Consider the following 15,691-nt stretch of genomic DNA (forward strand, 5'->3'; position numbering starts at 1 on the left):
TAGAACTGGTAAAACTCTTGAAGATATTGGTGTAGGCAAAGACTTTATGAATAAAATTCTGATTGCACAAGAACTATCACAAAGAATCAACAACTGGGATCTCATTCTATTAAAAAGCTTTGCACAGCAAGAGAAACTACCAACAGAGTGAAGAGAAAACCCACAATGTGGGAAAAAATGTTTGCTGAATGTTCCTCAGAAAAAGGTTTACTACTGAGAATGTATAAAGAACTCAAAAAAATCAGACCTCCTAAATTCAAAGACCCAAAGACCAAAAATGGGCATCAGAGATGAATACACACTTCTCAGATGAAGAAATACAAACAACAAATAAATACATGAACAATGTTCAACACCACTGGTCATTTGAGAGATGCAAATTAAAAAACTCTGAGATTCTATCTCAGTCTGGAAAAAATGGCTATCATCAACAAATCAACCAATAACAAATGCTGGAGATGTAGAGCAAAAAGGAACCTTTCTTCACTGTTGGTGGGAGTGTAGACTGGTGCAACTACTGTGGAAATTAGTGTGGAGACTCCCCCCAAAACTAGGTTTAGAGATCCCATTTGACACAGCTATTCCCCTTCTGGGTATCTTCCCAGATGAATTAAAAACATCATAGCACAGCAATACATGTGTACCCATGTTTATAACAGCACAATTTGTAATAGGTAGACTTTGAAACCAACCCAAATGCTCATCAACTGAGGAATGGATAAAAAAGATGTGGTCTTTTTATAAATGGAGTACTACTTAGCTATAAAGAAGAATAAACTTGAGGCTTTTATAGGTAAGTGAATGCAACTTGAGATCATACTCATAAGTGAAATAAATCAGACTCACATGTGTAAACATGGTGTTGTCTCCCTAGCATAAGAAGCTGAAAGACTAAATAAGATCCAAAATATACAATAGATATTGTAAAATGGGGTGAAACTGTTCAAAAGGAATGAGAAACTGGCATGGAGGAAAGGAGAAAACAAGAAAGGAAAAACAAAAAAAATATACAAGGTAGTTAAGATAGTTATACTACTAATTTCTCTTAGTTCATTGAAAAGAAAGGTTTGTGCTAATATTATTTTGATGATTAAATGCCTATATCTTGTACTCTGAGTAACTAATTTAAAGATAACAATATACAATGTATGAAACATTATTACCCTCCTATTATCTTGTTTTGAATTCTTTCCTCTTTAAAATAAAAAGTATAGTTTTGTTTTTAGGCTGGGAACATAGCTCACCAGTACAGTAGCACACCTGCCTGGCAAGCAGAAGGGCCTGAGTTCAATTCTAGTACTCCCCGCTAAAAGTTTTGTTTTTGTAGTGTTTCTTTTGTACATGGAAGTCTTTGGTGCAACTTTGGAATCTATGGACCTGTAGCAAGATCCTTGGTAGTTAAGATTCTTAGAGATTTGGGAGTGATCAGCATGGAAAGAAAACAGGCCTAGGGAGTAAGGGGCTGAGTAAACTTGGGTATTTTTGAGCATGTCTTGAAGGTGCCTTTTTTATTTTAAAGAGAATTTAAAAAAATAAAAAAGGTACAGAATTTCAAAACAGGTGATAGGAAATTAACAATGATTGTTAATTGATTGTGTATTGTTATCTTCAAAAGTGCAGTTTTCTCACAGCTAAACTTTCTTTATCCTATCTTTACTTTTCCTATGTACCTCAATATAGACATCTTGACACATATTCTGAAAAAGCAGAACTTAGTTATTTTATTTCAAAAATTGTTATGAGTACATTTGTGATACATAATAAATACATTCATTGGCGAGAGTTTCTATATATACATTTCATATTTTTTGTTTTATATCTTTATTTTTATTAGTACATGTTTGCTATACATAATGATCACATTCATCATGGGGAATTTGTACCTGTACATAGTATATCTTAATTCTTTTTCCTCCCCATTCCCCACCCATCCTTTCAACTCTTCATCTTTATTCCAGGCACTTGGTTCCTTTTTCAAAGACAAGGTAGCTGAGCATGCTTGGAGTTGTTTCTGCATTTTCGATTCTGTTTCACTGCTCCTGAATTCTGCTTTTTGGGTAACAGCATGCGTTTTTATCACAGAAGGTTTGCAGCATAGTTTCAAATTGGGAATTGTGATGCCCCCTGCCTTGCTCCTGGTGCCCAGAATTGCTTTTGCTATCCAGGTCTTTCCTTATTCGAACATATCACATCTTAATCATGTTTACTTCCCTTCCCCTTCCTTCTCCTGTCCTCCCTTACTCCTCGATCTTCTTCCCATCTCCACAAAACCTACCTCCCGGTTTCCTCTCATGTGTATTTTATTTTTTCTTTAGTGTTTTATACACTGGCTTTCTCACGTAAAAGAGACCATATAATTTTTTTTTTTTTGGTCTTGTTTTTGAGACAGGGTCTCACTATGTGTTCAGGCTGGCCTTGAACTCACTTTGTGGCCCAGGCTGGTCTTGAACTTGTAACAATCCTCCTGCCTCAGCCTCCCCAGTGCTGGGATTACAGGCATGTGCCACAACGCCCAGCCTGAGACTATATAATATTTATGGTTGTGCATCTGACTTATTTCATGAAGCATTATGAACTCAAGGTGCGACCACTTTTCTACAATGGATAGCTTTCTTTATGGCTGAGTAGTACTCCATTGTGTATATATAACGCATTTTCTTTACCCCTTCAGCTGTTGAAGGGTATACAGGCCATTTTCAAGATTCAGCTATTGTGAGTTGTGTTGCTATATACATGGGTGTGCATGTTGTATTGTAATATGATGTCTTTTGCTCTTTCAGGAAGATATCCAGAAAAGGTATTACTGGGTTAAATGGAATTTCTGTTTTTCAAAACATTGTTATTTCATGGGACACAGGAATGTCTTGCTCTCTCTGTAATTAAGGGGCTCATTTACTTAATACATTAATGCTGGCGACAAGAATTTTGTCTCTTGTGGCTTCACAGGTTTTAGGCTAATTATAGATATACAATACAGCCAGTGTGATCTATAGCATAGTTTTTAAAAGCCCTTTTCCCTTTATTTTTTCCATCTCTCGTTATCTCCTCCCTTCCTCCCTCCCTCTCTCTCTCTGTCTTTCTCTGTCCTTCTCTGTCTCTGTGTCTGTCTCTTATGAACACATACACACAGAAGTAATCTTACTATGAAAATCTTCCAGATTAAATGTGTCTTTTGTACATGTGTTATGGTTTGTGTCTGCATGTCCCCCAAAACCTCAGGCAGTCATGGGGCGGCTTCTAGAGTTTATAATTGATTCATGGGTGTGAGTGGCACACCCACCCTGGGGCGGGGAGTTTGGGTACAGTGTAAGGGAGGGAAAGAGGCTTTTTGCCGCTGCTCCTCCTTTTTGCTCTTGTTATTTTGCTGTTTTCCACCACCATGAACTGTTGCCCTCTGCCATGTGCCACTCTGCCTTGCAGCCAGTTGAGTATGGACTGAACTGCATAAACTGTGAGCTAAATAAACCTTTCCTTCCTTAATTTTGGGTATCAGGTATTTTGTCTCAGCAGTGAGAGAAAAGAAACCAAGACAACAAGTTAGCAAATCTTAACTAGTGTAGAAGGAAATGAGGAAGAAAACGAAAAGATTCGAGTCTTGTGACTGGTTCTAAGGATCATATTCTGTTTTGAGACTTTCCAAAAATTTGCTTCAGAACACAAGGAGCTCTGATGTATCTCTATCCTATCTTACCCACTCACTCGCCCCCTCAGGAATGGGAACAGCCTTTAGGGCGCGAAACCATTACCAATTTCAAGAAAACTGTCTGTTCAGTCTGGGATTTTTCTCACCCGTTTGATGCTGAGCAATGAGCCAGTGGCAGGGGGCTGTGGAGGCAGGATTCTCTAGTCTTTGCTAGGGTACGGAAATAGTCTGTGGCTGCGGAGTTGCTGTCTGCAGCTGGGTCCTGTGACGCCGGCGTCTGAAGGAGACGGAATGAGAGAGGACTGAGGGAGGCGCTGCGGTGGCGCGGCCCCCTGCCGGCTCTTGGTGCTAAGTGGGTGCATCAGTGCAGTGCTGCGCGTTTGCCCTCTGGCCTGTGTCACTGTTTAGAGAAGGATAACTGGACAGGGAAATGTAAATAAAATTGAACATTTTAGCAACTAAACAGTGAAAATTGTGCTAAATGACTTTGATTCCAGCCAAGCTCGCTGATTCCCTATTAATAGAGACCACAAATGCCATCAGAGAGATATCTACTCTGAAAATTGCATTCACAACCAAATATAATAATATATAATGTAGCGAACCTCCTTGGGCTGTCGATGTACTCCGGAGAGATAACGAGGTTGGGTACCAGAGCCGGGGTCAGGTGGAGTTACCTCTTGCCTAATGAGTAAGAGGACTGACTCCAACCAGTAGGGGCGTTTTTTTTATACACTTGCAAAGTTAGTATCATGAGAGATAATGTTGCCTAGTGACTAACGACTGTAATTGTCCAAGCAGGCTACCTTTTTCCATACTGAGGTAGCTTGACTGCCTGAGGCACTCTGACTATGTCTGCCCTCACACATCTGACCAATAACCAACTCCAGCAGCTCCCAACAATATAATATATATTTCTGTCAATATCTACATTCCTGAAAATATTTCCAGTGGGCCTACACACGGCAGCCATGGGATGGCAGCAAATTAAGACATGATTTTAGTCCTTTTCTTTGCCCCAACTATCATGTTCCTAACCTAGTAGTCAACTGATTTAGAACAAAGCTCATCAGAAAGTTTTCTTTATTGCTTTCATGAACTTCAGGCCCTTAAAAATTTGAGCCTCATCACCCAGGCACAAATGTACAGGATTTTTATACCCAAATATTCATTCTTTTACAGGCTATCATATATACTGCAAATATATTATATATAATATACATAATCTATAATATATAATAAAATGGCAGGCTACCATATATGAGGCAATGAGAGTCTGGCAGTGGGAAGCATGTGGAAATTGATACTACAAAGAGCTTGGTTGAAATTCTGACTGCCTCTTACTAATTGATTGATATTGAGAAATTTGCTTAACTTTTCCAAACCTTATTTCTCTCACTGAAAATTAACTAATAATACATATTTCAGAGAATTAATATGAAGATGAATACACTAGACTATACGTAAATTTATGAATATTAGAGTAAACTAATTAGTTAAATAATTGAATATTAATTAAATATACATTTTTTGATGTTGTGTGTTGACCCTAAGGCCACATGCATGGTAGGCAAGCACTCTGCCATTGAGTTACACCTAGCCCCTAAAATATATCTTGATTCTTAATTAGTAGCTATTGTGGCTTGTATCTTGATGTCCCCCCAAATCCTCATGTGCTCATAGGTGGGGCTTTTAGGAAGTGGCTGGATCATAGGTGTGTGATTCTGGGATTAACCGTGCATAGTACTAAATTAACCTACTGATTAGCATAGTTCTGTGTATGGATAGTTCTGTGTATGGACAGTGGGAAGCCCCACCCTGGGTGTGGGTGGCACAATCCAAAAGTCTTGTAGTTTCCTACCTATCCTGCCATGGACTGTTTCTCTCCTGCCATGCCACCCTACCTTAGAGCCAGCTGTTCACTGAGAGAAACCTCTACAAACCTTAAGTCAAAAGAAACCTTTCCTCCTTTAACTTTGGATGTCAGGTATTTTGTCTCAGCCATGAGAAAAATAAATCAATATCCATCCCATAAATAAAGTTTCTAGGCAGTTTTATTTGAATAAAAAATTAATGAGTATGATGGGAGATTGTGGTGAGGAAGTTATACTAATTTCTTCATCTAAATATCTTATTGAATTCAGTAAGGGGTCTGGACAACAAGATTGGAAATAACAAGATACGGTGTGGGCAGATCTCCTAATTGTGGTTGGCCTGTGTAGCCTGGTTATGGTCAAAAGAGCTGAGTTCTAGCCTGCTTCTTATTAAGAGTTTGAATTTGAAGAATTCCCTTCACCTCCCTGCTGTCAGTATCTTCACAATCAAGGTGTTACATTATCTGTCCTCTGAGACACTTTCCAATTTAATCATTATGTGATTTTATGAAGTGGGATGTAAAGCACAGTTAAGTATGCTACACTTTCTACATTCCCTTTGGTCATCTTCCAACTCAAGCATTCTTTTTATGGAAAGCATACACTGACCTATCCATTATTGTCTGAGTTATTAATTTTCTCTTCCTTAATTAGTCAGTGAACCTGTTATTTTTTTTTTTTTAACCTGTTATTTTTTACGTTCCACAGGCATCTTGGATTATACTCTAGGAAAAGAAAAAAGTTCAATCTCCTGCAGCAACAGTTTCACTATCCTTGACACCATCTTTTGATACCTGAAGCCCAAGGCATACCAACTAGCCCAAGGGAGGCTGGGGAACAGAGTCTCATCTCCTGAGCAGTCCAGCTGATGGATCTATAGGAGCTGGAATTTTCCCATCAAGATAGAAATGCCCTGTGCAGTGGACACTTTGCTTCAGGGTCCATAGGTGGGTGCAGCTGTGTTCAAAGGCCTCAGTAAACCAGTGCTTTAAAATGAACTTTGTGAAAAATGGAGATGCTGCTGGAAAACATTCTACAAGATGGAATAATATTAAAGACAATTGGGGAAGTGGATGTGGATTTCAAAATTGCTATCTTATTCAACCACAAAGTATCCTTATGACCTTAGACAATTTGAGTACCCTTCTTGAATACCTGCCTTCTCTTTTGGGCAATGAATGGTCTACAGCAGGTCGATTCTAAGTCTTCTAGTTTCAAACAGATGATAGGAATTAATAATCTTTAACTGCATCCGCAGTTGAGCCTTACATAACAGAGGAACTGAGCTGGAAATGAAAAGAATGATTGATTTGTGTGGGTTAACTACCCATACAGGGCCCTGGTGAAGTAGTTGACTATCACTAGATTGAAAGTGCTCTCTGTGCACTTTGCTTTCTCTTAATGATAAAGGAAGCTGGGCACAAAGGAACAGATAAAGGAAGCTGGGCACAAAGGAGTAATTCGCTTCTGCCCTGCTGGCTCAAGTGATACTCGAGAGGTTAGGTGTTTGTAGATGAGCTACACACAAAGTTCTGGGAAAGAAAAAGCCTAGACTTTGGTTACTTTTGACAAGTTACAGATCAATAGAGACCTCTTGTTAAGATGACCCAGAAGAAAATGCAACTTTTTAATTAATCTCCTGTGTTTCTCTGGCTTGTGCAAACATCACAGATGAAACAGAGGAGGTCTCTAGTGATTCATTATAACTGTTATTCTCACTGATTGCTCTCTGTGCTCTAAACGTTTCTCTAGGGCAGGAAGTATAGTTAACAAAGGGAGTTGAGCTCCTCAGGGACCTTATTAAAACTGTTGTGGTTACAAGGTGATTAATCTGTGTAAATGAATCTTTGTGGACAGTGAGTCAAGTTATGCACAGAGAATGTGTCCAGGAAGCAAATATTGCTTTTCAAAAGTGAATTCCTGGAAAAAGTTGAAAAAGAAAGCTGTGAATGATTGTTTTGACTCAGAAATACTAAACATGCGGTGGCAGAATGTTAGATCTTTGCAGAATTTTAGATGTTGCTTTAGAATAGATTTCTGGAGCAAAAGTAAGAGTTGCCACTGGGGAGACTGCTGGGCTCAAGACTACTAAGCTACCACTGCCCACCTGGTGGAGCCACACCCGTCTGTAGGAGCCGGCACTGCCACCCCTCACTGCTTGTTCAGCCCAGAGGCAGATCACTGATTCCTCTGTGTAGAATACATTGGAGGGAGGAATAAGATAGCACAAGGTTTTCAGTGTAGGTGAATGTTCAAAACAAATGCAAGTACTGACACTTAAGAAGAGAGGCGGGCCCAGCGGTGCTTGCCGCAGTCTCAACTATTCTGGAGGTTGAGCAAGGAGGATTTCTAGAGCCCTGTTGTTTACTGAAGACTTCTGTGTTTATTTTATCGAAGCCAGTCATTATAAAAGGTCTTCAAGACTACAAAATATCCTATATAAATATCCCTATAATAAAAATTTCAATGCCTAATTATTTAAAACTAATATATTTGTTTACTGTACTCATTCACCGTTGTTACAGTTAAAGTAGGGGATCATTAAATTCTGTATAAACAGAACAGGGAAGAATCTGTGTTCTCTTAAACTCCACCTCAAAACACATAGAGGTTAATGTTAAAGATAAAGTCTTATGCCGAATGTTACTGACTTCTGTCATTCTTTGGAGCCATTAGTGTTCAATATTCTACTGCTAATTTCGGCCAATTGTGTGCCTTTCTTGAATATCTGCCTTCTCTTTTGGGCAATGAGTGGTCTACAGCAGGTTGATTCTAAGTCTTCTGGTTTCAAATAGATGATAAGAATTGATAATCTTTAACTGCATCCCCAGTTGAGCTTTAGACAACAAACCAATTGAGCTGGAAATGAAAAGAATGATTGATTTGTACGGGTTAACTACCCACACAGGGCCTGGTGAAGTAGTTGACTATCACAGATTGTTTAACAAGGTCATAAAATAAAGCTTACTTGTCAATAACTTGATAATGTTTTTGTTCTTTTTTCCAGAGTATCAAAAGATGATTGTTTATTAACAGCAAAACACATCTTTCTTTGTTTCCTTTAGACCAGTCAGGGAAAGAATTTTAATCCTTGGCTAAGCAAGATCAATGCCCCCTCCTCAGCCTAAAGCAGTTGCAAAGAGATAGACCACCAGGCCTTTTACATCCCCTTAAAAATAAGGCATTAGAAACTTAGAATGGCAGGGAAATGAGGTAGGATTAAAAAAAATAAAGATAAAAAGGAGATAAGAAAATTAAAACTAAAAAGTGTACTCTAAAAAATACTTCAACTTCCAGGAGGCAGCCAGGGTTGCCCAAAGCAATCCATATCAGCATTCCTTTGATTAAATTTAGGACCTTTCCCTTTCAGACCCATCACACCAAAAATTCCTTAACAATATTAAAAGTCCGTAAACTGGTTTAATTAAAAAGTAAAGAACAGAACCTGATCCCCAAACAAAACAAAACAAAACAAAACAAAACAAAACAAAACAAAACAAAACACTGTAGCAGGAAAAGGAACAGTTGAGGGAATAAAAAAAAAATGCTTAAATTATCTATTCAAAACAAAACAAAATAAAGCTGGGGCCCTAACTATAAAATGGGTTACTACCCTTCTGGGTGTTTTTCGCCCCTTCAAGGAAGCATAAAGTTTCCCTGTTTCACAAAATAAGTGCCTCTGTCTTTTGAGGGCCTACACTCTAGTTCTTTGTCTACCTTTTAATGTTTGCCTAATAAAACTCCTCCTGTGTGTCTTACTAACTAGTGCTAAAATTAGTTTTCTGCAATAAGCGTCAGCATATCTACAAACTTACTCTACAAAATGGGTGGGTTCTGTTCCTCATTTCAGTTTTGGGAACCTTCTGGTGGCAATCCAACTTGTCTTGGAAAAGGGGAAGAAACCATCAGAATTTTTGTGGGTTATGGGCATTCTCTTTCCCAAGTGTTTTCACCTGTTCACTGCCTGCTGCTTTTTGTGATTTTAGGGGATCAACCTACTCCACTTGACATCAGTGCGGGTCTCCTCCTGGTCTCCTGGTCGTTGTGACGCCACCCAAACAAGTATCTTCCGCCTTCCTAGTCCGCCAAGCCTGTCTCTCCCTCACATTCTTTTCCCCCCCACATTCTTTAGGCTTGCTGGAATGGGCATTGTCTATTTCTGATGTCTAGTCAGCATTGCCTGCCACGCCCCCCAAATCTTGGGAGACAGTATTTTGGGGAATGAAAAAGATTTATTTACGGGCTGGGGACTTAGCTCAGCGGCAAAGCGCCTGTCTGGCAAGTGCAAGGTCGTGAGTTTGGTTCCCGGTACCGGAGAAAAACCAAAAAAAAAAAAAAAAATTTATTTAAACTTAGCTCTGAAGGAGATAGTGCTTCTCTTTGTTGTGTAAAATCTCCATCTCTCTGTGCTCAGGTGTGCAAAGGTTTTTACTGTGTGATTGGGGTGTGCAGTGAGACAATGGAGAGGGAACCTTTGCACAGGGCAGGGGCGGACAGATTGTGGTTCCATCCTGTGGGCATTCTCAGCTCTCCTCCTCTCTTATCCAAACAGAAGTGAACCTCAACCCCTGGGAACCAGCACCTGCCTGTTCCTTTTGGATGGATAAGGTACTTTTCTGACAGACAGGTTATTTTTCTGCAAGTCATTTATTATGAGCTTGGGAGAGCAATGAGTATTTATAGAGCAATGAGTATTTATAGGAATTAAAATTAAAAAAGGAATGGATTATTTAAAAAACCAGGAAAAGAAAGTTAGGAAGGAGGCTGTTCTACTGAAAACATTTTTCTTCCCTAAGAGGCAGATTTGTTACACCCTCTTTTCATCTTCCCACATAGTGGGCTATAGGTTATGAACACTAGAAGAGTTCAGAGCTGTCCCCACACCCGCCCTCTCTGAGTGTCTCTTGGCCAAATGCTAGGGGTGCTGTGCTCTCCTTCCTGGTTCATTCTGCAGAGAGCATTTTATCATCTTCAGATTTGTGCTTCATAACCATGGTATATTTTCAGCAGAAACTCTGAGTTTTTGTCTTACTGCATGAGCTCTCTGTGCTGGCCTGTTGTACTGATGGACTTCTCTATCACAGTCCCTTTTTGATCATTCATGTAACAAATTTCCACAGGAGAAGAATTCATATCACTAAAAAATTCAAGTTCTCTTCCTTCTGATTCTAAAAGCAATCTAGTTGTAGAAAAATTGGAAAATTCTAGGACAGCAAAGGGAAAAGGTCACCTGTTCATGTCTGAAGGGAGTTCAGATCTAGTTGATTCTTAGTGGATTTCTATCTAGTCATATACAACAAAAGCACATGAAAAAGGTGTGAAAGTACTGTACACTCTGTTCTGATCTTCCTTTTCACGTCAGTGTGTTTTCAGTATTTCACTGTCGGCCATTTTTAAAGCAGCTGTTTTTAGCAGCTGTTTATTTATTTTACAGTCTCCAGAATTGTAGGTAGTCATTTATGGGAAAAATGAGTTAAAAATAAAAATAAAATGGGAAGAAGAACAAGGGAAGGGGAGGGAAGGAAGGGAAAAGGGGTTTTTAAAAAGACAGAGAAATGAAGAAAAAAATGGAAACAGAGCTTTTGTAAATCGGGAGGGTACGCGGTGTTGAAGGGCAGGGAGGGGAGGGGAACAAGAAGACATATTAAGTACATACACAAATCCTTCATGATGAATGTGATTATTATGTATGGAAAATATGTACTAATTAAACAAAAAAATAAATGCAAATACACAGAAAAATCAATGCACATTAAACACTTGATCTTCCATTCAAACAAATGTATAGCTATCTTTAAATCTTCTGGCTATAGACTAAAAACATTTTCTTAGAAAGTGTCCACTTACTCAAATCACTTGTGTGAACCACACCCAGAATACAAGTTTTGATCTTGTAGGCAGGATGGAGCAGTAAATTACATGAAAGAGAGGCCGAGAGTGCAGTTCACTTGTAGAGCTTGTCTCTAGCACGTCCGAGGCCTGGGGTTCAGTCCTTAGCCTTACTCCTCCGCCAATTAAAGACATTGAATATAAACTTCTGGATTACTTGTAAATTATTCCAGCCTTTTAATAAGAGATAAAATTGATCTACGTAGGTGTGTAGAAAGAACACAGTTGTATTTTGGATTGCATGCTGCTCAGCTTTTCAGATCGCTGATGAGTAGGCTGTTCAAGAAAACCCAGTCTGCTGCTTAGGGTTTTAAATGAGAGTGGGAACGTTAGCCAAGGTGGCAGATCAGTGGAGTTAGGAGATCACCTCTTTTTCCTACTGGGTCTATTTGCTATACGTCATTATTTTGCCTTCTATTGGTAGGGAGTTCACTGATTTCCAGTTAATTCTCAAATTTTCATAAATCCACTAGTTTCCTTAGAATAGATTCCTAAAGGAATAATTATGCATGCATATATATACATATTTGTTGTTTCCAATTTTATTTAATGATGGTGTAGATAAAAGGATGGAGTGCTGTGGCTCTATTAATAAAAAATTAACTTTATCTCCATATTCTCCTACTGGAGATAATAGATGGAACAAAGAAACCTCAGGTTCCACCTGTTGTTTTCAGAATTAAGGTCATTTTGGTCTTGTGCTGTTTCCCTTATTAAACACAGTTTTTATTTTTGTAGAACAATTTTTAGAAAAAGCTTGCTTATGCTCAATTAATTGATCCTTATAAACTCTCTTAGAGATGAAACTGCGCCTCTCAGAGGGCAAGTGGTTTGCACAAAATCACAAAGCTACGGAGAACGGAGAGTTCACAGTCCAGCTGTCTGACTCTTCACTCAGTGCTTCTTACATCACAGAAAGTACACTCCGTACTCCATAAAACCAAACCACGCTACCTGTTGCCACACCCGACAAAGAAATACTGTACCTTCCATATGTTGCCGGTTTGAAACATTTTTTTCTGTCCAAGCGCTGTTACCACACGGAGGCGCTGTTGCAATGGGTGAATCTGAAGTGCAGCCCTTCCAGGTTTCATTTCTGTGCAAGGTGTATTAACGTGGACACCAACATACCTATTACAGCATCTTGCTCACTCACTCGCGGACGGTGTCTTTCGGATATGGCCCTCTTCGTGAGCGCCTGGCCTTTAGAAAAATTTTTTTTTGTGTTACTGGGTTTGTACTGCATTTCTTTCTTAGAAAAAGTTTTATTAGTACCAGCTTGCAGTATGTAATGATTACATTCATCCTGGGGAGTTGTGCGTGTGGATAAAACTTCTTAATTCTTGCACTCTTTTTAAACTTAAAATGTTTTTGACTGCTGCATAAAGCTATAATAAAACTTATACATGTTTATGGAATATCATGTGATGTTTTGATACAGGAATAAAGTCTGTGATGTTTAATTAAATCAAGATAAACATATCTCTCTTCAAACGTATTATTTCTTTATGGTGAAAATATAAAAAATCTTTTCCTTTAGCTTTTTGAACTATATTCTGTGTGTATTTTTCAGTTTCACATAAACCCATACTTGTTTATTAGTTTATGTTTGTGATACATAATGACTGTATCCATTGTGAGGGATTGCTACATACACATGCTGCACTCTAGTCCTTTTTACTTTTCTTCCCCATCCCTTCCTTCCTGTCTTCCCATCCCTAGATCTCCTTCCTGTCTCCACAAAGTCTCTGTGCTTCTTAACTTTTTTCTTTTATTTTGCTCTTTAAATTACTTTTACTTTCTCATATAAGACAAACCACACACAATGTAACCATCAGTCTGGTTTATTTTTCTCAGCATTATGATATCAAGATACATCCACTTTCCTACAAATGACTTAAGTTTATCCTTCTTTATGGCTGAGATATCTATAAATCTATATATCTATCTATATTTATGTTAAATCTCTCAGCAGTTAGATCTAAAAAAGATCTAAAACAAAGCTCTAAAATGAAATTTGTACTAGGCTCGTGTCCTGGCAGATTTTACCCCCTATTCTTCCTGAAGATCAGTTGAACGTGAAGGGAAACTGCACTCTGCAGATCTGCTGCCTTGCAGTTGGTTGTTCGCCTAGGGACAGCCCCAGGTGACAGCTGCTAGAGTGAGCCACGGCAGCTGCCGCCACGCTTTGTCCCTGGTTCCTCTTTCAGTTCAGGGCCAGACTCAACGGAAGAATCCAGAACCTCAACCCTAGTATCCCTAAAACATGAAGCAGATGACAGCAGTGACTGTGCTCCTGATCCTGGGTAAGTTATTTTGGACTAAGAGGAATTTGGATTTGGGCCTGAGGAGGTTGAACAGAGATTCTTACTCTGGTCCTCTGCTCTTTGTCCAAGACAGCGAGGGAAAGCCTTCAGTCCTGTTGTTCTCCCTGGCAGCATCTAAGTCTTTTTACGAAGGGTGATTCATGCAGTAAAGTTACTCTGGACTACTGATTCCTAGGTTCATCCATGAGAGGGGGAAAGCAAAGTGCTGACTCTGCATAGGTAGTCCTGGGCCTCCCTGGAACAAATATGAAGAATATTTCTATCCTGCAGCACAAATGAGAAGTAAATTGTGTGTGTAGGTGTGTGGTGGGGAAGTTGGGGACAGGGTGAATTCAACTGTGAGAGAACCACTGGGGAGTGAGGGGGCCTTCTAATCCACCTTTTCCAGGACAGGCTCCAGCACTGTGTTTGCTCCCACAGGCACTGGGAGCCTTGCTAAGACCACTCAGCCCTTCTCCGTGGACTCCTATGAGGGACAAGAGGTGAACTTGTCCTGCACCCACCCCAACATCGCTACAAATGAGTACATCTTCTGGTACCGACAAGCCCACCACCAGGGGCCACGGTTTATTATCCAGGGATATAAGACAAACGTGGCCAATGAAGTGGCATCTCTATTCATCCCTGAGGATAGGAAGTCCAGCATCCTGAGCCTGCCCCAGGCTGCTCTGAGAGACACTGCTGTCTACTACTGCATCATGGGTGGCGCACAGAGAGACATCTGGCCCTGCACCTGTGCTGTATCCCTCTGCTGGGTGGCAGTCACTGCTGGGGAGAAGCCCCAAAGCAGGGCTTTCTAAAATTTTATTCTTTCACTTTTTGTGGGTGTTTGTAAAGTAACTCATACTATTTAAACCTTCCTGTTATTTATTTTTAAATAGATATTTTGTCTACATGGAAAATTAAAAAATGGTATGAAATTAAAAAGGAGTACAGTACAATGTCTTTGTCCCACCAGTGTCCCTTACCACTCAACTCTGCAAAATGAGGGAATTGGTGGTTTTTACACACTTTCTCTCTGGATTACTGGTGTGCCTCATTTTGCACAAACACACACATACATGCACATATTCTTACACTATATCCACTCCACACACAATGTGGAAAATATATATTCTTAGATTTTGAAAAGATTTTCCTAACAGGTTATTATTTATTATATACAGATTTTGAACATTTCAGTGGCCATGTTCAGGTATCTACAAGCTGGTTCCCATGTATCCTGTTAGATTTCTCTGTTGCTTGTCTCTCTCTTTCCTTCTGTCTCATGGCCCATTTGTGGATAGTGTGGAAGGGACGATGGTAGAGGAAGCTGGATTCTGACTGTGGTGGATTAACTAACGGTCATCTTGGAACACCCAGCTGAACTGAATCAGCCTGGTTCTGGGTGTGGAAGGTCCACCTGAGGATTGTTGCCAACAGCATTAAAGGGGAACTGGAGGGGAAGATGGTGCTGTTGACCCTCCTGGAGAAGCTTGTAACGTTGGCTTTCCTGATACGAACTTGGCTATTATCATTGGAGGAGCTCAGGTCCTCAGTGTCACTGAGGATGGCTGCAGTTCTCTTTAGGGGAGCTCTGGTCCTTACCTTGAGTGTCACTTCCTGGTTCCAGTGCAGATCCCTCAGCCCGCTGGCACAGATCCTTCATCCTGCTGGCTCAGACTTTCTAGCTTCTGCAACTGACTTTTGGGCCTTCCCAGTGCAGATCTATGAAGCAGACTTACATGGGACATTTTTGTGGGCTCTAGGCCTCCAGCTGAATTCACGCAGCACTTTGCCTTGGGATCCAGGACCTCAGATGTATTCTTTGGGTCTCTAGTGTATGGACAGATCTCCTGAACTATTTTGCATTTGACTCTTTTGGTGAATATTGTAAAATAATCCTATAAATTATATGTCCTGTATTAAATCTTTTCCCTTGTAAACCTTGACTGCAACAAAGTTATAAACTATTTTCA

At 39.7% G+C, this 15,691-nt stretch overlaps 1 gene segment (V, D, J or C); it reads left to right on the plus strand.

Annotated features, from left to right (window-relative positions):
* Positions 1 to 12,577: 12,577 nt before the first annotated feature.
* Positions 12,578 to 14,431, plus strand: LOC102030573 (the record flags this gene model as incomplete). The annotated part of the segment is given in 3 exon segments: positions 12,578 to 12,639; positions 13,617 to 13,712; positions 14,154 to 14,431. Coding segments are annotated over 2 exon segments (318 nt in total), but the record flags the coding sequence as incomplete, so codon positions are not given.
* Positions 14,432 to 15,691: the final 1,260 nt, after the last annotated feature.

This window comes from Chinchilla lanigera, unplaced genomic scaffold, assembly GCF_000276665.1.
Source record: "Chinchilla lanigera isolate Chin_1 unplaced genomic scaffold, ChiLan1.0 scaffold00149, whole genome shotgun sequence".
Classification (NCBI taxonomy): Eukaryota; Metazoa; Chordata; class Mammalia; order Rodentia; family Chinchillidae; genus Chinchilla; species Chinchilla lanigera.